The sequence below is a fragment of the Dicentrarchus labrax genome, unplaced genomic scaffold (genome assembly GCF_905237075.1).
Source record: "Dicentrarchus labrax unplaced genomic scaffold, dlabrax2021, whole genome shotgun sequence".
NCBI lineage: Eukaryota > Metazoa > Chordata > Actinopteri > Moronidae > Dicentrarchus > Dicentrarchus labrax.
This window is the reverse complement of record NW_026136714.1, coordinates 27,973,759-27,996,741: the sequence shown is the minus strand read 5'-3', so window position 1 is coordinate 27,996,741 and position 22,983 is coordinate 27,973,759. Positions and strand designations below refer to the sequence as shown.

The 22,983-nt window shown below is 38.7% G+C and overlaps 2 protein-coding genes across 2 annotated transcripts in view; one reads left to right on the top strand and one right to left on the bottom strand.

Annotated features, from left to right (window-relative positions):
- LOC127375919 (uncharacterized) overlaps positions 1-22,983 on the bottom strand; it is a 629,637-nt gene that overhangs the window by 96,131 nt on the left and 510,523 nt on the right. The window lies entirely within an intron of this gene.
- Positions 169-22,983, top strand: nr5a1a (nuclear receptor subfamily 5, group A, member 1a). The gene is made up of 7 exons (XM_051422337.1): positions 169-402; positions 2,602-2,720; positions 3,190-3,331; positions 4,048-4,703; positions 15,004-15,123; positions 16,726-16,873; positions 20,337-22,983. The coding sequence occupies exons 1-7, from the start codon at positions 381-383 to the stop codon at positions 20,588-20,590; spliced, it is 1,461 nt and encodes a 486-aa protein (XP_051278297.1). The 5' UTR covers positions 169-380; the 3' UTR covers positions 20,591-22,983.

The following is a 22,983-nucleotide window of genomic DNA, read 5'->3' as shown; positions in this document are numbered from 1 at the left end:
CGGTTGTGGGTGCGCGCACATTCAGTGTAAGCCCTCCATCAGCACCGTTCTGTCCAGGCATTTTCACCGAGGCAGCGAGCATCCGTCACGTGACTCCACGTCTACCAATGGCGTTGCCTCAGTCTAACTTTTGCGATAAGGGAATCGCAGTAAAGAGCGAGCGGGCTGAAGGATTTTCACTCTGAGATCTTCAATGGTCATCATCACACGCGCACTGACCGGCCCCACTGGCTCTTGAACCAGCACCGTTATCCGGATTTGTACTGGTCTTTTTTTTAATTTAGCTCTCCTCTGCAGCCCATGCAAGGCTGCAGCATCACCTACATCCAGGTTCTAACTATCAGACAATCGTCACTGACTGGCCGCGGTCTACTGTTCAGATGTTGGGAGACAAGGCTCAGGGTAAGTCTATCCTGTTCTGCAGAGACAGCCTGCAAGTCCATGATATTCCATTAATACCGTTCATATATTATTTGATTTGATTTAAAGCCAATAAATCCAGGTAAATGCTGAAACAAGGAGTTAGTGGCCTAAAGCTGCTTAACTCTAGAGCATCTAGAGATCCAGAACATCTGCAGTTATTAAGTCAATTGTCTGATAAGGAAAATACAGCAAGTTTTGTAGGCAGACACAGTTTTAATACCCTTATAGAACGGCAATTAACCGAAAGTTGGGCTGTTTATTTAAAAAAAAACTTTTAAGAAGGATAGCAGAAATTGTGAAATATTTGTGACAATACACCATTTACAAAAATAAAATAGAATTTAATGAAATAGAATAAAAGTATATAATAATTAGCAGCCTAGTGATACAATTTGAAACATTATGACTGTGAATCTCTTGAAATCCCAATAATGTAGATAGAACAATTTAAAATAAAGTTTTACATTTAAACATAAACATTTAAGAATGTAAAAACACCCATAAAATAGGCCTAATAATAATAATAATAATAATAATAATAATAATAAGGTTCATAATAATACTTATAATAATAATCTTTTAAATGTGGCGTTTGCGTATGATCCTTATACACCTGTACCGCCGACGGCGCGCGGCGGCGGCACCACTCTCTCATCTTCTGACAATCCGCGAGACCAGAGTGCGTGCCCCCCGGACTGTTTCACGGGCCGCGTGACGCCTCCGTTTCCTCGGCCTGGGCGTCTGCCGCTGATTGCTCGCGTCCTCCACCTTATTCAGCGCAATTCAACTCTTTCTTCATCAATTTGGCGTCTTGTCGGCAGCGGGGTAATATTTTGTTTCACAAGCCGACTGTGAGCGACTGTAGGCTACACGGCGGCTGCTTGTTTCTGCCGTTTCGGACCGAGCGTGTCTGTTTCATCCTAGTTATCGCTGCATAGGCTAAAGTTAGGGACTCATTATTTTTCTCCTCACTTCTTATGTCGCCAACCTGTAGCTGCTAACACTGTCAGCGCTATATAGTCTAGAAATAAAGTGTTTAATGTTTTGCGCTTATTCGGTAGATTCTGTGGAGGTTAAAACTAACTAAATTAACCATATTTGACTTTGAAGAATAGTTTGGCTACCGTATTATAATAGGCCTATGGGCAAATAAATTCACAGTCTAACTATTGTGTGTATATTTGGAGCGGGTTCAAACTGATGGATTTAATACAAAAGAAAAAAACGGAATACATTCCTATGAGTGCTGGTTATTAGTTCTAGTGGATGAGCTAGGTTGTAGCCTACAACTACTTGAAAAAGTCACATTTTAAATGGCTTTCTCAGCCCGTATAATACGTAAAGCCTGTAACTTTTAACGGTGAGAATGTTACTGAAAAAATGAGTAGTTTGATAATGTCAACTCAAACAGAAAATGTCCTACTCCAATGTATATTAAAACTGTTCCATTTAGATGCTACATTTTGGATAGATGTATTCTTTTGGAAGCGTATTCATCTTAATTTATACAGTTATTATATAACACTATAAACAGTATTTTAATTAGGCTTTATTATTGAAAGCATTCCTTCATTCATTTTGAAATATAGGCTACAATATATAGGCTATTACATGAATATAGGCTATTATATAAATATAATAATTATGATTTTACATTACATTTAATAATGAAATAAATGCACACATACGCACCAGAATTTTAAAACAAATGTCAGTGTCAGTTTGTTTAATACATCTTTTTATTATATTCATTTTTGCGTCAGATCAAAATACATTCAAAGTGAAAAAAAAATAAATACAACTCGGCAGCTTGGAAACTATTCACATAGATTCAACTGTTCTAAAATAACGAAGTAATTTAAGTTTAAAAGAAAAACAGACAGCACATTATTATTTTTGCGCAGTTGAAGAAAAACACTCGTCTTTCAAACTGATGTCAGACGGGATCAAATGAATTGCCTCGCCGTGATTGTAACTCGCATGATGCGTGGGCTTTTTAAATTCATGTATTTTTCTTCATAAATCACCGACAGAAAATTCTGTATGATGCATTTGCATTGGAAATACACTTAGTGCACTTTGTCTCTGGTGGATGCATGTGTGCGGTGGTCTGTGTGTGGTGTGTGTGTGTGTGTGTGTGTGTGTGTGTGTGTGTGTGTGTGTGTGTGTGTGTAACAGGTGTGACTTTGAAGGTTATGGAATACACATATGACGATGACCTGGAAGAGCTGTGTCCTGTGTGTGGAGACAAAGTGTCCGGATACCACTACGGTCTGCTCACCTGCGAGAGCTGCAAGGTAACACACACACACACACACACACACACACACACACACACACACACACACACACACACACTGACACAAACAGAAACACGTGGGTAAATGACACTGCACGGCATTTTCACTGTTATCTAGGCCTGTTACTGATCGTTCCAAACACCAAATCCTGAGTAATATTTGCTGTTTAAACGGGGGCTGTCATTGTGGTCGATAAAATAAAACTTCTCCCTGACTGATGCGACATTTTAAAAGATTTTTCGCTATTTCAAACCTGTTTTTCTCCTTTGCCAAAGCTATGAAAGTAAAAGAGAAAAATGCTGTATTGCATTTACCCACGCCAGCTAAGCTACAGACAGTCCCTAAGCGCTTGATTTTACGTTTTCAATGTTTTATTTCTAGGCCACAAGTTCGCCTCCTAATAACGTTTAATACCGTGTCCTCTATCCTCTCTGCTCTCTCTAATGTGTCTGTGTCTGTCTTTCAGGGCTTCTTCAAGAGGACAGTGCAGAACAACAAGAGGTACACGTGTGCGGAGAACCAGGAGTGTAAAATAGACAAAACCCAGAGGAAGAGATGTCCCTTCTGTCGCTTCCAAAAGTGCCTCAGCGTCGGGATGCGGCTAGAAGGTACACATTAATGTATACAATCCGTTATTAAAACAGACAAAATGTTGTCATAATAATAATAATAATAATATAATAATAATAATAATAATAATATAATAATAATCATATGCTATTATTTCATACTTTTCATTTCTTATAATGTATTTCATAGGGAACTTTCTTATTTTTTTAAATTCATTTTTAAAATAATTGTATCATATGATTACACCTTTTTTTTTGGGTTAAGGCTATTTTTTAAAATCATATTCACAACTAAAAACCCATTTGATATGTCTTTCCTTGGTGGCTGGTGGTTCTCATGCTGTTTCCAATACACATGGGATGGGATTAATTCCCAGACAGCAATGCAGGAAAGCACCTGCTTCCGTAGCAGAAAAAGGACACATTCTTGACTTACTGATAAAACCCCCAAGACTCCCCTGTTTTAAATCAAAAGCTCTATTTAGGCTACAAGGAGGAGTAGAGCTGCACAGACTCTGGGGATTCTTCTCAGCCCTAAAAAAAGGAAGCAAAAATGACCAACATGTCTGTTATTTATTCTGTAGGAATAGTTGGGAATACTGGTAAATTGCAGGTTATCATTTTACTCTCTGCTGTTACAGTTCAATGCTCGTCAGGGGTTTTTGTAAAGGTGATCTTGGCAGTGCAGGATAATTCAGTAGAGTCTGTGTTCCATTTGTAAATCTGTTTTTCACCTCTTGTCTCTTGTGTGACAGCGGTGCGCGCAGACCGCATGCGTGGGGGGAGGAATAAATTTGGCCCCATGTACAAGAGAGACAGGGCCTTGAAGCAGCAGAAGAAGGCTTTGATACGATCCAACGGGTTCAAGCTGGAGAGTGCAGCTCCTCCGCCGGCCTCTCCTCTGCAGACTGACTACGGCTTCACCGGCACCCTGCACAGCCTGCCCACCATCTCCAAAAGTCTGCTCCCCTCCACCCCGAGCTCCATCACCCCTACAGACTACGAGGCCAACCTCTATGGACCCCCATCTCTGGGCATGGCCATGCAGTCGCATGTGCCCCTCAGCACTCAGTACCAGTACACAGCCTTCCCCGGCAGGGCGATTAAAGCTGAGTGTCCCGACTACACCAGCTCCCCCGAGTCTCTGACAGGATACCCCTACCCAGACATGTACCCCTCAACCTCACCACAGCCCCCCAGCCTGCCACCACTGGTGCTGGAGCTGCTGCGCTGTGATCCAGATGAACTGGTGGTGCAGAATAAGATTGTTGCTCATCTGCAGCAGGAGCAGAGTGGCCGGGGACGCCTGGACAAGCCCAGCACCTTCAGCCTCATGTGTCGCATGGCAGACCAAACTCTCTTCTCCATAGTGGAGTGGGCCCGGAGCTGCATCTTCTTCAAGGAGCTCAGGGTAAGTCCCAAGACCTTTATTCTGTCCTTGTGCTCACACATGCATTCATGCACATACTACGAACAGTGGGGAATGGTCAAATTTTTACAGCTGCACTCCACTAAAACTCTTACACTCTTATAAATGTCTATATCACAAATTCAGAATACAGCTTTTCTTTGTCTCCCCTCCATTAACGCTGCTTTATACAGATGCTACACAATCCATACAGTTTTGTTAACATCCTATAAAAAGTGACGGTCCTATTTTTGTGGCATTATAAGAAAATAATTTGTCAAATAAGAATGAAATTGCTGCCAAACCCCCAAATCTGAATTCTCCTGTGTGTTGGTACTAACACAGACATGGACATCCATCAAAAAACAGATAGTGTCACTCATTTATGCTTCCCTTTTCACACAGAAAAAAGAGGGCAAAAAGTAACACAATGAAGACCTTCAATGAAAAGATAGGCAGGGAGTATGCACTGATTATAAAATAATCTCTCATTTTACGGCACAATTTTTCAGTTTGTTTGGTTTCTTATTTCCCTGTGCTTTCTTTTCAACACTGTTGTATGTGTTTAAAACTGTTGTAACAATGTATCAATAAATCAACTGGTTTGGGAGGCAAACTTTTGAATTGAATTGAACGCCACATTCTTTTTCTCTCCCTGAGCCAGTCTGCTCAGACTGGAACAGACCTGGTCCAGATTGGCCGGATTAGTCGTGATGTCTGTGTGAAAGCTTCTAACACTGCACCTTCTCCCATTAAACATAAGGAAAATCAAAAACAAACTTGGAAAATAAATATTAATATCTCAGATTGTATTATGAAATTTGGATGAATACTGTAAAGGCATTACAAGTCATAACTAATACAATTAATGCTGTCACAGCCATGTCACCGCCCTAAAGACTTTGGTTTGGTTTAAACTCTGTAGTTGTTTTAGCAACAAAAGCTGAGAGAAAGTCCTCAGTCTGTATTGAGTGAAGCCTTTAGAGATGGATGGATGTCCCAAAAAACGTTAATCACATTACGCTTTTGCAAGGACAGGTCATCCTGTTCTTTCTTTTTTCTGTTTTCTATCTGTTTCTGTTACTTATTCTCATACAGCACCAAAATAACAATAGCGTGGTTACATAACATTTTGCTTTGCTAAAAAGTAATAAGAAAGGTTATTTTAAGAGGAGGTGGCTTGTTGTAGGTCTGTTTTAATAGAGGTCACAGGCTGCTTAGAGGCCTTTTCAGTACAAAAAAATACATGAATGCATTAAAAACTGATGACGTTGACTCATACACCCACAATCCACTGTGGACTTGCAGCCTACAAAACAGCATATTTTTGCAACCAATCAGAGCCGAGAAAACTAGCTGATTGTTGAGTCTCATTCCCAGGGCATCAAATACAGATGCTTTTAATGAAACTCAGAAATCATCTATCTTCAAGCCACCAACCCAAAGTGTCTTTATATCTTTCCTGGCTCTGATTGGTTGTTTTAGTCTAGGCCTGGTGGATTCTTGCAAATGCCATTAGGAGTGGTAGGATAAGCCAGAGGAACCGTTTTTTTTCACAGATTATCTGTCTCGGGATATAGTGAAAGTTTCAGCAAATATGACCCAAAGCTTTTTTTAATTAAAGTTACCTACTGCAGCATTAATGCTTACTGTGATGGCTACTTAACTTACATTATGGTAATGACTGAAGACCAGAAGGCAAAACAATCTGCTCTGCTCGACAATAATAATGTAGAGCATACATGATTTGAACTAAAAAATGCACAAGTACTAGAATAAGAATAGTCCCTAGTGACTGTATAGACATTTCATTAAATGATGTTGCATCATAACACACATTACAACACTTCACGAGTCTCACAACAGCACTATGGTCTCGAGGGAAACCATAGCTAATCTTACAGCTGCCAATTCATTATCTAGGCGTCTAGTGAAGAAAGCTCACACTTGGTGGAAATTTCAGTATTATTAGCAAACACAGAAAACAACACAGAACAGTGCGAGTTCTGCCTTCCAGCTGTGCCTGAGTTTGCTTAATGAAACACACGTTTTTTGGTTTCCATTCTCTTTTATGCGGTTACATTGTTCTGTTGTCTTAAAGCCTAGAATACATCTCATTAATATTTCTCTTGTCTTTATTTGCATATTTGGTGTTGAGGTTAATTAGTAACTGACTAAATTTGATTACATTTTTAAGGTTTTGCTGTTCCATATTAACACATAAACACATGTTTTATAGAAATGTACAAACAGAGATGTTTGAACATTTCTCTTTATTTATATTCACAGCTTAATGTACGGTAACAGACAAGTCAGCTTATTCTTTAGTGTAATGATGTAAAATACAAAGTTACTGTAATGAGGAGTGAGTCTGGAGTGTTTTAGCAATATGGTGGAATACCTTTAGCCTTGTAAGGGTAATTGTTCCTTGCTGGTGTCACTGCACACACACACACACACACACACACACACACACACACACACACACACACACACACACACACACACACACACACACACACACACACACCTCTGAGGATAAGAACTGGACATACATCAGTGTCCCACTCCATCATCTCGAGCACTGTGATTGTCTTTGTGAGCTGTGCCACAGACACACTGCAGTATTGGACAGTTCAGATGATATAGTGACAGTCAAATTTAACGCTGGAGAAATCAGTGCTGTTGTTCTGGTTAACTGTGCTGCTGCTGACAATATGGCTGAATGAATAAACTGACTGCTCCAAGTGAAAATGGAGGATTATAATTCTCGTCTGACAAAATCAGGCCAGTTACTCAACAATGAAGAAAATATTACCCTTCTCTGTGAGCCATGATATAATCTGTCTGTGCTGACAAACAAACATCTGTCAGAAAGCCATGGTCAAACTGATTCCACCAATTAAACTGTTTAACTAGCAACAAAAGGTTGATTTTAGCCTTGGTGAGATTTGGTGAGATTCCTTCCTGTCTTTTGATCAAATACAATTTATTTACTCTCGAACATTCAGAGCAGGTCTGCTCCTTTCCTGCTTCACACTTATTCACTTGTTGACATTCATTTCTGGGACTGCCACAGGCTTGGACATGTGGTCACTAAGAACTGCACAGTGTTCTACTGCTGGTTACTAGGTTGGTTATAAACAGACTATGAGTATAGCTAGACTGTATAATTAAAAATAGATGTAGTCTCTGTGATATCGTCACATCTGAAGAGCCGTTGTGAAGCTCAGTCTGGTCAACTCTGGTCGTCACCATTTTGGCAGTCCTGGCTACACCGTCTAATCCAAAAATGGGCAAACAGGTGGAGCGTGGGTGGAGCTGAGAAGGGCTGAATGCCTGGTTACTGAAAACAGCTGCCTGTAACGGCGCACACCTGTCACTCAAAACAGGCATGACCTTAATTATGCATAACTTTAAGTCTTGATGTACTTCGAATGATCAAGTTGTATAAAAAAATCACCCCCGTACAGTTGTCATGAACAGGGGAATTAGCTATAGAGACCAAAAGTGTTTCTGTACCAGGCTGTAAATGTTTATTTCTAAAGGTGGGCATTTTAATATGGGGCCTTATGGCTGCAACAGTCTGAGTAAATTAACCAGTCAAAGAGTTAGTGCACCCAAGTTACAAATGAATAACTGAATTAAATATAAAAATAAAAAACACAAAATGATTGCAGATGAATGGAAGTTGGTTTGTAATAGTATTTCCATTTGTCCACAGAACACACTGTCAGAGCTTTCCTTCTTCAGTAGAAAGTAAAACAGTTGACAGTGTGTTAGGTGGAGTATATTTTTAATTTGGGTGCTCGATCCTTTAACTGGATGATTTACTCAGACTGATGCAGTGAAGGCAGTAGCAATCGTCTATGTTAACGTAATTTTACAATTATTTGGTCATTCACACAACACCACTAATACAGCAAAGCAATCTGATGCAACAAATAAGCGTTAAACATCAGTGCATCCTGGCATTTTGTGTTTCTATTTATCTGTTGAATAATCAGAATTTACAGCTGATTTCATAACATTTATTCTACTCTGTGTCCAAATACCAAAGCCATAGTATGAAAACGACTAAAAATGATGATTGAATTCTTAGTTTCTCAGAACATCCAGAAGAATTAGTCTTTTTCATTGTTACTTTTGTATCTTCCTTGTCTCAGAAACAAAGAGCACATTGTGGTGCTGATAAAATTTGTTGCATCTTCTCTGAGTAACAACAGGAAAGTATCTTTATACTGGCAGTGTTAGAGGGCTGAAATGCTCCTCTGCATTATTAAAACAGGAGAGAAGCACAGAGGCTGCTCATCTTTCATTATCACAGAATTGCTCCATAAAAAAGTCAAATCTTAATAACACATTAGTATTGAATCCTCCCCAACATATACAAGTTATTTATGCACATAAAATTCCAATGCTTGTCCAACAGTAGTGATTTTCCAGGATCTGAGAAATCCTCCAGTGCATGCAGGTTATGCGTTACATGCATGTGACAGCCTCTTCATCATGTTTAAAAATGTGCAGTGCTACTCTGAAAGCATAGTTCTGCAAGCTACCAATTGCTTGACACGGGAAGAAGTTGAATTACAACAAAACTAAACCTAGTTTGGTTAACAAAAGCTGCTTAGAAAAAGTAATTCAAATTACTTTGTAAAAAAATTATCAAGCAAATACAAATTTCAAATTCAGATTTAAAACACTAATAACTATAGCCGAATATTTTTGGCTTGCAATCCAGCAATTCCTGGCAATTCCTGGAGTACCCCTGAGACCTACATCTGTTCTAAACAAAACAATCTCATCTGGGCCTTTCACAAGGACAAGATTGCAAGGAATGTTATATTTCTGTTGTCAACAAATCTGAATTTTGTATTATCTGACTAAAAAAGTAAAGAAAAAAAATTATACTGACTTGTTTGAGCACTGGTCTAGAAAATGTTGTCTTTTCAGTTTTGCAACATCTCACTTGTACAATCTTAACAAGTAAAACAGTCTTCAACGTGCACCTATTTGGACAGTATAAACGGAAAGTAAAATATAATTCCCAAATTGTTTGTAGTTTCAGTAGTTAACTACCCAAAAATGGCAAAAAAGTAATTTAACCAGTAATAATAATGCAAATATAAATCCTGTAGTTGAACTAGCAGAAAGTTAATGCAAAATATAGTTAAACTATTGGTTTGATTATATGTAGTTTCAACGTGTTTTCTGTGCTTTCTGTTGCCTTCTACCTCATGTACAGTAAAGTTGCAGCATTGATGACTGGGAGCACAGCATGAAAATATGAACCTTGCTCATATGCAGTCTCAGTAGCTCCCTTTAAAATACATTCATTCTCACACATGCACAAATGACTGAACCAACTAAACACATGCAATTAGTAATGAATATGTGCATGCCTTCCTCAACCCACTGTACAATTACTGCAAATAATATAAAACACTGTCACATTCAGTTGTTGTCTTTATTATGTCATGGGCAGAAGACAATACTTAAAAGATATATATTTCTTTATATTTATATAGAGAAGATAACTGTATTTCGACAACTGAATAGCACTGCTACTAATTAATCCTAGATATACTGTATGTTAGACCAACTCCTCACTGCTAATTTGTTTTGTCTGTTATGTTTAGAGGGAATCAGAACTGCTGCCAAGATTATGTGCGAAAGCATGTTTTCAATTCAGATAAAAGTCAATACAGTAAACTCATTCTTTTTTTTTGTATTAAACCAAGATCACAGTCTTTCCCTAACCTTAACCAAGAGTAGAGAGCGCCTAAACATACTGTAACTATAAAATGGTATGGCATTGTATTGTAAGGCTTAATATCGTAGGAAAACAAATGAAACAGTCCAGTAAGACTTGGCTGAGACGGTCATTTGGAAAGTTTCCTGATTTTGCCATTGCACATACGTAAATCTAATTTTCAGGAGAAACGGCTGGTTGGACAGAAAAAATGTCAAGCTCTTGATCCAGGCACCAATATTAATGTACTTATGGCTCTAATAATGTTAACATTTAAAATAGCTGTATCAGCTCCAATTGACTTGATCATTTCACTGTGCATTGTTATTGTTATTGTTGACGCACCAAAAAGATAAAAGCTGATCATTTGTGAAGGAAATATAATAGAATGAAAGAAATATGCCAGGAAACAAAATAAATAATCTACAATCGAAATGAAGGTTTATTCCCTCATAGATAGGGAAAACTTTGCAATAGTTTGCCTCTATTATTTCAAAATAAAGCAATCTTCATTTGCACTGTGAAATAAATCCCTAATAGGAAAACAGGCAGAGTGTAGCAGCATATTGTGCAGAAAGGTCACATTTCTTACCATAACAACTATATTCTGCCTCCTTATAACATATTATACACATCTAATGTATTTGTGTTGATAGAGCATTTTTATGTACAGTGGACAGCCAACACAGACAGTCAGAACAAAGCTGTGTATATTTTGCCAAGAAAGTCTCATGCAGAAAGAGCTGTTTCTCTGGGCTGGATAATTACATTCCACGCAGACGATAACAGGGAAATGTCGGCTCTCCACTGCAGCCTCGCGCTGTGCTCGTCTACATTGTTGTTAAATTGTGAGCAGAATGGAAGCTATTGATTGCCGCTGTTCCCCAGAGGTGGCCTTTGTCCCGTCCTGTGTTTGACCTTCCATTCACCTGTTGAACATGGAAGATGTTGCTGAGGAAGTGCTCACAATGAATATCATAAATATTCAGCTACTAGAGGTACTGGAGACAGCCAATTTAAAAGAAACATTTTTTGAAGAGTTTTGCCAGAAAATACATGTAATAGATATCTACTCTAACGACAAAATACATATGCTGTTGGCACATTTTCATAGACTCAGGGTAAAACTTAGAACTTAAAACATATTTATATTTTTCTTCTGTATGAACCTCAGGGAGTAATACTTCCCCTCTTTAGGTGTGAAGTTTTCGTCTTTTGTAGACCTCTACATTTGGTCTTTTACTGTGTCATTCTAACATTAGCAATTGAAGATAAGCTGTAGATTGGCTGAATGAAAACTGTCTTATAGATTTATGAGCATCTGATAATCCTGCGTGCTGTCTTCTATTTGCCGCTTAGCCCAACAGGTTTGTTGGTGAGGTGCAACGCAGGTTAATCTTCTTTTGGGTCTGTTTATGTGTTTGCTAACCTGCCTATGGTTTGTCCTTAGGCTGCCAGAGTACATTGTATGTTTGTGTATTAGACTATTTAAAGCACAGATTTTTCATCTCCACTTCTGTATCTGCGGCTACTTGACCAAATACTGAACAGTGTCAGAGTCTCACCACAGTGCACTGAACAATACTCTCACTGACAACACAGCTACACAGTTAGAAAAGAGGCATTTCTTGTGCATGGTTTAAAAACTGCTCCCACTTGATACACATATTTAGCCTCGACCAATAATTCTCAATAAATCTAATATTTATCAGCCATCTGTGTCTTCAACAGAAAAACGGCCATTTTGTTTGACTATGTAAGCACTGGAAGTATGGGTATTGAGGGGGCTGCAGCACCCCCTAATATCTGGCATTATAAATTAAAAATGTTTATACTTATAATGACTTCATCCTTTGGAATTTACATGTGTATGTTATGACAGGAAAGAGATTTAGCCTTGTTTTGATCAGTTTGATTTGATTTGATTTGAAATTTGTGTAAAATGTTATTAAGAACTGTAAAATAGGCTATCAATCATGCTGGTCATTCAAATTAATGTTAAAACCATGAATGTCATGCTTTATATCTAGACTGTTATCTTCTCTTGTCTCTGTGTGCAAGCAGCTTATTGCAACCCATATTTACGTTTAAGTTTATCGCTAAACGGCGTCCTCTAGTGGGTGTAATAATTATGATGGTAGCAGTATAAAGAACGAGAAAGAATGTGTAGGGTGAAGGTCGGGGTAGATTGGTGGATCAAACCAACACAGGATTTTCACCCCGGAGGCTGGGGTTTGTGTCAGTGTCACATAAGGTAATGCTCTGACCACAAATGCAGAGGGTTGCAGTTGCTCTTGCTCGTTTTACCCAATTTTGCCCGAGGATCAATAAAGTATTTCTGATTCTGAAACTTAGGGTTAAGTTACCCTAACCTGAACCCTAACCATAACCCCAACTTAATGTTTTACACCTGTTATGCCAAATCGCGATCTTTTCCTAAATCTAACCAAGTAGCTTTGGTGCCTAAACTTAATTATCTGCACCCGTTTCACAACGTTCATCACCTGTTCAACATCCATAACATACTTATGTTCTGGAATGCCTGTTGCTGGTACTTTCCGACGACCATATGTTGTTTTCAGAGTCATTGGAAGGCGACCTATTCTGTCATTAAGGTGTGAAGACGTGTTGTTTGTAGTAAATAGATTGTACTGTAATCAGAACAACAAATGAACCACAATGTGAACAATTCAGCCACAAGAGGAAATAAGGACAAGTACTAAGAAGCATTGTAGCAAGAGTATTGTTGGTAATTATTACAGTATAAGAATGGTTCTACCAGCTGTTTTAGTGATATCTTTAAATTCACACAGGTAAAAATCAGGTAAAAACTGTTTTATTGTTTGACCTTACGTTTAAAGGTTTCTCAAAACACCAAAATGGCATTAAAAAGATTATGAGTTGCCCTATTTGCCGAATTGTTAAAAAAAAAATAAATACACAAATATGTAGCAAATATTCAGAATTCATTCCAGCATGGTGGTTCAGTTTGAGGCCTCTAATAGTGGAGGACAAGCTACCAGACTTAATGTTCGTACAGTATATTGATATTTCATCTCTGAAACAGGATAACGATGCACTCTTTTCATTTTCTGTGATAGTGCCAGAAAGTTTAAATTCATGCCTATGAATATACAATGTGACTGTCACAGGTAAAACATGACCCTTGACAGGTATATAACCTGATATATCAGTCTGACCCAATCCCACGCTCAAACATGGACAGACAGAAACAATGAGAATCCATGTGGAAGACAGAGTAAATCCCTTCTCTCTACGTTCAGCACGTTTGAGGGGTTTTCAGAGTGATTTTTTGGCTGCAGCTGAGTGTCCAACTCCTCTTGGAGAGGAAGCGCAGGAGGTCGCTGAGACCTCTTGCTTCCTTAACCCCCTCCTTTATCACTGTACAACCAGACCCCCACCACTGCACCAGTCCAGATGAGTGTGTGGCCAACAAGATTGGACCCTCCTCTCTGTGACTGATATATAGTTTCATTCAACAGTAATTCTGTCAGCTCTGTGTCAGATGAATGTGCGTCTGGGTCTATTAGCAGCTGCGGCTGCAGAATTACTGACTGCCGTGTCCTTCAGTTTACAGACAATATTGCAGTGAGGAGGGGGTTCTCAATCTGAAAACACACGCACCCATCCCCCAGGGCAGAGCAGATGTGACTGGGAGAGGTGAAGGGGTGGGGTGGGGTGGGTGGGTGTGGGAGGTTAGGGAGAGGTGAGCAGGTTGAAGAGGTCTGAGACGATGCTCGTAAATACACAACATGGGACATGGAAATAGCACAAACACCCAAGATGTTGCGAATACCACCATCACTTAGTTTCTCTTGTCTCCTTGTTTTTATGGTCTTCTTATTTTTCACTGTTCTGTTTTTGTCACATATTTCAGTGGGATTTGGCCCTGGATTAATAGCATGACATAGGGTAGGGAGTTCTTTATTCATTTCAAATCCAATTTAATAGCTGAGTGAGTTTACACAGATAAGGAGCTATATGGGATGTTTCCATAGACCATTATGAACAAATAAAATTGAAAAATACAAAAAGGATATTGATTTCTCCCATAAAAGAAAGTCCTTTTTATTGTCATATTCACAGTATATTCACATATGTACACCATTTTACAGCACTTTTTACATGAAATGAAACTTAGCCTCTGCATTTGACCCATCCTATATACATTAAGAGTAGTGGGCAGCCTAAGCGCACAGGGAGCAGCTAGGGGTTAGGTGTCTTGCTCAAGGGCATCTCGGCAGAGCACAGGAGGTGAAAGCTGGCAACTGTCCAGCTACTAGTCTACACTCTATACTGTGGTCTGTGGGGCTTGAGCCGGCAACCCTCCGGTTCCCAAGCCACGTCCCTACACACTGAGCTACTGCCGCTCCCCAAATATGAACATGTATCCCACAATATCAGTTGAATAATCAGGACTGTTTGCAGGTTTCAAAGTATATCGATCAGGATTTTCAGACTTGTTTTAAGATAATGCCTTTCTTTCTCCGTCTGTTTCTTTATCTGCCTCTGTGTGTGTGTTTCCTGTAGGTTGGAGATCAAATGAAGCTGCTCCATAACTGCTGGTCTGAACTTCTGGTCCTGGATCACATTTTCAGACAAGTGCAACATGGACAGGAAGACAGTATCCTGCTTGTGACCGGCCAGGAGGTAACAACTCCCTCACACTACTTCCCTGTTGTCTGCCTTATTCAAAATGTGGTTAAATGTGTAATGTCACTTGTATGGCTTGAAGGTTGATACAGGAACAATGCGGATGTCTTTAGACTAATAGTCCATATTTTGCACCAAAACATTTCAAATTTGGTTATTTTCATGCCACAAATTACATGTATGGTATATAATGTTTCCCCAAGCCCTGTGTATTTTATCAGCCTCTGACACAGATGAAAGTGAAATTCTTGTAGCGTTAGTAGCTCTGCATGGCATGCTGACCCACCACGCCTACTCAGTGGAAGGAACTCTGGAATGCATTAATACTCTTAAAATGAAAAATTGATTTGCATTAACTGCACTTCATGAATAGACAGAATAGAAGAGGTGGACTGGCATGTCATATGCTACATGACACACCACTGTATCAGCATATCAGTCTTAAGATGGAGAGGCCTCCATGCTGCTAGTTAAATTGTTTAAATGAGGTAAATTAATTCCTGAAGACAATTATTTAATAATGTTATGTAAGTTTTAATGTATGTTAAATAGCCTAATAACAAGGACAATTTGCCGATGCCTTAATGAACACATTTAAGGCAACATTATGTGTGCCTTATGAGCAAGGTTGGATTGCAGTGTGCCCAAAGCCCCAAGAATGCCAGGGGCCCCAAACTATGTATCAGCTGGATGGTGCTAATTTAATTGAACATTTGTTTGGAGAAGATGCAGCACTGAAGCACATTATCAACTGACATGATAATAATGATTATTACAACATCACAAGGCCATGTCTGGATATCAGTTTTCTTGCATATGAAAATTAGCTTTTAAGGCTAAATCTAAATCTTTTAAATTAATCAACTTCAAACTTCAAACATACTGCTCACTACAGTGGACAGCTATTCAAGGTTTTGATGGTATAGTTTCACATCAGCCATCATCCCATACACTCCCCCCACTGGCCAGTGTTGAAAGGACAACAAAAAATTCTCAAAACCAAGATGGCAAACCGAAGAGCAGCTCAGGAATTATCTTACCAATCTATCTATAGTAGGAGACACTTGCAGGTAAATCAAATTAGGTAACAACTATGTTGAGTAAGAGGCATGTATATAGTTTTATATGTATGTTGGGAGAAAATTACGATGAATTAACTGTCCACTAAATTGGACATGATACATCACTGGCTATATTTCAGCCACAATTACTATTACTTTAAATTTGTTGTAAGTGACAAGCGCTGTAAATGAATTTGTAGCAAAAACAATATTTTGTGCAAATGATATGAGTAACAGTTAGTGTGTTTATATTAATATAAATATATAACATATATCTATAAATATCAATCAATATATTCAATGTTTTTGCATTGAACAACAAAATATGTGAACAAATTAGTTTAACAGTATACAAAATATATAGCTTTATAGTTTTTTTTACATCATACAGCATTTAATAATTGTTTTTTCATTTACAGTTGCCCACCAGAGTAGACAGTCAAAAAATATATAAATTTAAAAAATGAAATCCAAATATTTTTTCATGACTAAAGAGTAATGTGACATTAAAAAAATAACCAGTAGCCTGTGTTTTCAGGTCGAGCTGTCGTTCATCGCGTCCCAAGCTGAGGCGACTCTGTCCAGTCTGGTCCAGAGAGGTCAGGAGCTGGCGGTGAGGCTGCGGGCGCTACAGGTGGACCGCAGAGAGATCGCCTGTCTGAAATTCCTCCTGCTGTTCAACCCCAGTGAGTCAGCCTCATGTTTGTGCTCCATCACTGTGATGTGTCTGTAGATAGTGTGGCTAGAGATGAAGTGTTGGTCAGTGATCATCTGGCAAAAATGAAATTTAATTAAAAGAGATGCTGTCTTTAGAGCTTATATCTGACCCAATGTAATGTTTAACATAGGTGATATCAGGTGCTAAAGCTCAATACAGTCGTCCCTTCAGATTTTAAGCAAGAGTGATTCATCCCTAATTTACCTATCTTCAAATAAAAGTGTTTTTAAAGGCTTGAACTTACATATGTAGCCCGTAGATTGTGTGTTTTCAGAAGAATGACAGGTTTGGATGTAAAAATCAATCAACTTTGTGGGTCTGCAGGGCCATACTGATGCTGTCCTTTGGCGGAATTTGAATAGCAACACTGATATTTTAATGAAAAAAATGTCACAATTACAAATGATCTGCAGTACCTATTTATCTGTAAGGGTACAAGCGTTTTTCAAACTGGCCTTTTTCACTCCAATAAATTCACTTAATTAAATTTTAGGGTTGACAAAAGCCAATTTTAACAAAGACATCCTCCTCCATTGTCCACTAATGGCATTCAAAAGAAGCGTAATGGATGGGTCTATCATTCGATGGCGGGACCGACATTCATGCAGTGGCTTGTACAGATGGAGAGAGCATAGATGTGGCTTGCCCAGATTCCCAGAAGTGTTTGCTGTTTAGCGCTGGCAAAGCGGGGAACAAAGAGCTTTTGAATGGTGAGAGCACTTGTCATAGGCAGAAAATATTTGCTGTCTTTGCCTGTGGCTCTTTGCTCGCGCTCTCCCTCATCTCCAGAGTCAGGTTTGTTGGGGGTAATTTAATTGCCCTTAAGCAGTTTGAAAAGATGATTCAGAACATTGATTGAAAACATTTAATTACTGCGTGAATGGATTCTCCAAGATGGGCTCAGCTGATGCTGAATGCCGGACCACAGGAGGGCTTGGCTATTGTCTCACACACACACAGCCACCCACACTCTATGCACTCGCCTTGTTTCATACATAAAGTATAGATCCAGCATATAAAATCCAGTAGCTAGCATTTATACCATCAATGAAGGGGTTGCATGCAACATTCAAACTGCTTTATTTGTTCTTTGTGATATTCTAAAATAAAACTTTAATATTTACTTACATAATGTGAAAATACTAACGTACTAGAAAAATTAAAGGAATTTCTTTGAATAAAAATACTGGCTTTATGCAGCTGGAGTGTTATGTGTATAAGCCTTCAAAACCCACCCATACTGGGCAAAACCCAACTAATTTCCATCCGATTGTGCTAATTTTAAGCAAATCGTTAAAGGACTCTGTCCTCTACAAACTGATCCTAACTCAAGGTCCACTTCAAGGTTTTCCTTTTAACAGCATCTTACAGTCGTCAGCACCATATAGAGTTTTCTCAGTTGCCATGGAGCTCATTTGTTAAAAAACAATGACCTAAGTATAAAACCATTCCATGATGCAGACTTTCAGATGCAGTTGAAAGCTCCAGAACCACACCCAGTACAGTAAGTCAGCCTTGAGGGAAGATTTAGTCAAACTACAATTTCCATGTCCAGAATGAACTTTAATGCTCAAATGGAATCATTGTGGGTTATTAAGGGTTAATATTTTATCAAGATTATTATTAAAGGCTTAAATTTATTTTATTTAAGTTTCTATTGAGTTTTTATTAAGGAACAACACAAATTACCAACTACAAAAGAAAGTAAAAAAAAATTCAAAACTCTGTCAGCCTAGCACCAGTCCTTGAAGGAGTCATCAAGTGACTGATTTTATAGATCAAACCTGGCTACAAACAAAAAGACCTGTGGCACAACCAAAGAAAAAACAAGAGCCCACTCAATCCACCTGTACATTGATACACTGAAAATTCATAATATTAACTAAAAGAGAGACATACAAATACAAAGTATATAGGTACAAACTCCTCAACTACTGTCTGGCTCCTATGGCATGTTTTCTCCTTTTACAAGAGACAAAAACTCAGTTCAGACAAGTAAATATGATTGTTTACGGTTTTACAGGTCCATTTATGTTGTCTCTGTCATCACCTTAACCCACTGTCTGGGTTTTCCGGTTACAGAGGATAACCCTAGCAACTGAAATAAAGCCTTTTAGTGCCAGGGCAAATGCAAGCTTGGAGATCTTGGGTAAACATGACCAAGAGTTGAACTGATACAGGTTCTGCACGAGTTTTGCTTAAAAGGAAGTTTTTCCTTGCTGCCATCCCAAGTTCTTGCTCATGGTGGGAACTGTTGGGTCTCTGTAAATAATGCTATAAGGAGTACGGTCTAGACCTGCTCTATTTGAAAAGTGTCCTGAGATAACTTTTCTTATTAATATATACAAATAAAACTGAATTGAATTGAATTGAATTGAATTGAATACTTGCACAGATACACCTAGCCACTCCTGGATAGTTTGGATTATCTCTCTCCAGAGAGACACCATTAGAGGGCAGGCCTCCCATCTGTATCATATGCATATGATCTGTATTATCTTGTTCCAGCTTTTCACTGTAGCTATATGATGTTTACAATCAGTATATCAGTAGCATTTTACATTATAGCTTGGTAATAACAGTGGGGTTTGATAAGAAAGAAGTATGTATGTAATTACCAAAGTAATAACCAGTATGGGTATATCTGGGTAATATTAGACTGAAATGTATGTAACAAAGGGTAATAATGGGGAAGTACATAGACATAGCAACTACTTAGCAATTATAGTAATACTTACTTATATCAAGGCAATATTTGGATTACATATGGTACTATAACGGTGACATTAATGGGGTAACAACCTGATACTAAAGGGTTAATTAATACTGATGTTTTCAAAATAAAAGGCTACTATCAGTCTAATACCTTCAAAATCACATTCAAATTCTTTGAAGTCAAAATTGGCAATTATTATATTATAATGCTGAAATTCATCCTCCCTCATGTTCCAAACATGCCCTTTGTTTCATAGTAATGTTTCAAGTGGTTGTTTCTGTGTAATAACCATGAATAGGGGCTGCAAAATGCTAATCTACCTGCTTTTGTTTAATTTCACATTTTAAGAGACATATTGGTAACATTTTGGCGACCAAGCCAGTAGTTCCACTCAGGAAAACGTAGGGTCTCTCTCAGTGTATCCTCAGTCATGCTGACTCTGAAGCGGTAAGGTCTTCAACGTACCTCCAGCGTCTTTCTATGTGCTGAGTATGTGCTACTAGATCTGAACAAAGAACCTCTGGGGGTTGACCTGACTTAATCATTATACTTTGATGTTTGGTTTAATCTAATATTACAGATTATTTGTACAGTATTAAATTGAACCCAGTGTCTGACAAACACACTTGAAGGTCTGTAACGTTTATGGGATTCACTACTGATTCTGCTCCTTTCACTTGGTCATGATCCATGTTCGTCCTCTGTGTGTGTGCAGATGTAAAGCTGCTGGAGGACCAGGCATTTGTGGAGGGTGTCCAGGAACAGGTGAATGGGGCTCTGCTGGAGTACACCCTGTCCACCTACCCTCAGTTCCAGGAGAAGTTCAGCCAGCTGGTGGTGCGGCTGCCGGAGCTGCGCTCCCTCAGCACACAGGCAGAGGACTACCTGTGCTACATGCATCTGAGCGGAGAGGTTCCCTGCAACAACCTGCTCATAGAGATGCTGCATGCCAAGCGAGCGTGTGTTTGAGGGGATGCTCCACCGTCATGTGTTGTTTCTCTAGGTGAGACTCTGTGTGTGTGTGTGTGTGTGTGTGTGTGTGTGTGTGTGTGTGTGTGTGTGTGAGGGAAAGTGTGAGTGAGATGAAAAAATAAAATGAAGATAGACAGGTTGGGATCTTTGTGAGGGCTTTTGTTTGAGTTAAAAAGAAAACATTTTCTTTAGAGTTTGGAATTATAGAGCTCCATCTGTATTCAAGGTAGATTTTGAATGTTAATGTTTTCATATCCTGCAGAGCTACATTAATGTGACCTTTATAAACTGGATTTTTTACCCTGTTTTCAAAAACCTAACGTTAGATCTGCCTGTAGAGTTACATTATATCCTCTCTGATCAAATATTACATGAGTCCAATATCACAAGATTTTCTAGAGCTGCCCAGCAAACATTTAGACATTAGTCTTGAAAACATGGTGTCAAAATGACTGTGGAGAACTGCATAATTTTGAAGCATCCACACTTAAATATGTTACAGATATCACTGTAAAATAGTTCACAACGCCACTTTGATAAGAATCCTATTGTGAGATCTGGTGCTGGGTAGTCTGACGTTTACATCACAGGATTGCCTGGTAACACCCGTTGAATGCTTGCTGGGTGAGCTAAAGTGCACTTTTTATGGCAGATTTTATAGCCTCTTTTCAGAAATCAAATTTTAGTGTAAGAAATTAGCCATTGTTTTGACACAAATTTCAGATGCAACTTTATGATTCCAAGGCCACAAACACTGTTTAGATTATTACTATTATTGTTTAGATTCTTTTTAGAGAGACTTCAGGATAACATGACACACTGTGGTCTCGTTAGACAAGACTAGCATGCTCTTATCCCTGCACTTACAACTACTAACAACCGTACAGAAAAATTTGAAAGCTCTATGGGGTTCAATATAGTTATGATTTAATCTATTTAGATGTTAATATATTGATATATCAAAGCCAGACATGTTAAGAAAAATACATTCTTATTCAGTAATTCATCAAACCCCTACCCAGGAAAACAGAAAAAGAAAGGGAGACAGATGGATAAGATGGTAAAGACAGGAAGAGTGAGTGAGAATGAGAGTAAAACTATACACAGCAGTGCTTTGTGGGTAAAAAAGTAAAAGGAAGCCAGGGCAGATAGGAGCATTCACGCATCAATGTGCAAATGAACTGCAAGTTAACTCGTAGAGAAAAAGGAAGCATCTGGAAGTGTTTGTGCCTCAGAGATGACACTGGGAGGGGAAAGATGCATCTGGCAACATTTGGTTCCAAGTTTCTTTGTAAAACTTCATGTATTGTGGGTCAATGCCTCGAGAAACAATAGACCCCCAAAAAATTAAAGATGTCACATTCATACTCACATTTGTGTCACTTTTCAAAACACTGTACTGTATGTGGACCAGTGGTTGACTGATCAGAGTGTGTGAAGGCTGATAATGGTATGTTTGTACTGAAGCTGATATGATAGGACCAGTCTATGAGAGAGACAGTATTTAACATGATGAACACAATTTTCATATGACCATGATCCTATAAATAATTCAATAAATAAAGTGCATATTTTAAACAGAATTTATCATCAGACAACCACTGGATGAGACTACAGACCTTATCAGCCGTATACACAGTATCAGGAACCTGAACTATGGCTCTAAGACACTGCACTGTGTACTTGTAGCAGTCAGTGGCATTTACTGTGTTGCAAAGTAACACTATTTTGTCCCATACTGGGCAGATTTCTTAGAGGTGACAAACCCTTTTTAAAACGCACATGACTCGATGCGATGATGACAATGTAACTGATATTCACCGGCACTGTCACAAGGGGACCGGCTGAAAGACAAAGACACATACAAACAGTGTTTGTAATATTGTGCAGCTCAATTTTCCCTCATGTTCGTCCATTGACGTGGCAGCCTCCACCATTTCAAGGTGTCGTAGACAATCACTCCACCTGCCTTAACTAAATGTCTGCCTGAAAACACACACACACACACACACACACACACACACACACACACACACACACACACACACCATGGTTTTCCCGTTGAGACAGCTGTGTGTTATCACTCTGTACAGTATATTTATGTTGTGAAGTGAATATCTACTGCAAGATGAAGATACATTTCAACACCGAAACAGTTCTCCGCTTTATGTTGAGATCAAATCGCTACCGTTGTGGAATTGATTCTCTTGATATTGCCTTTGTTTTTGCTCTGAGTTCACTTTTTATTTTCCTGTGAGTTGACAGTCCGTCCCGTCTTAAAATTATAGTGTTTTTTCTCCCAAAATGGAAAGTGACCAAAACATTTTTGTTTTCTTTAAATATATTTTATTGTAATAGCATCAAACCAATAAAATTCAGTGAAGAAAAGC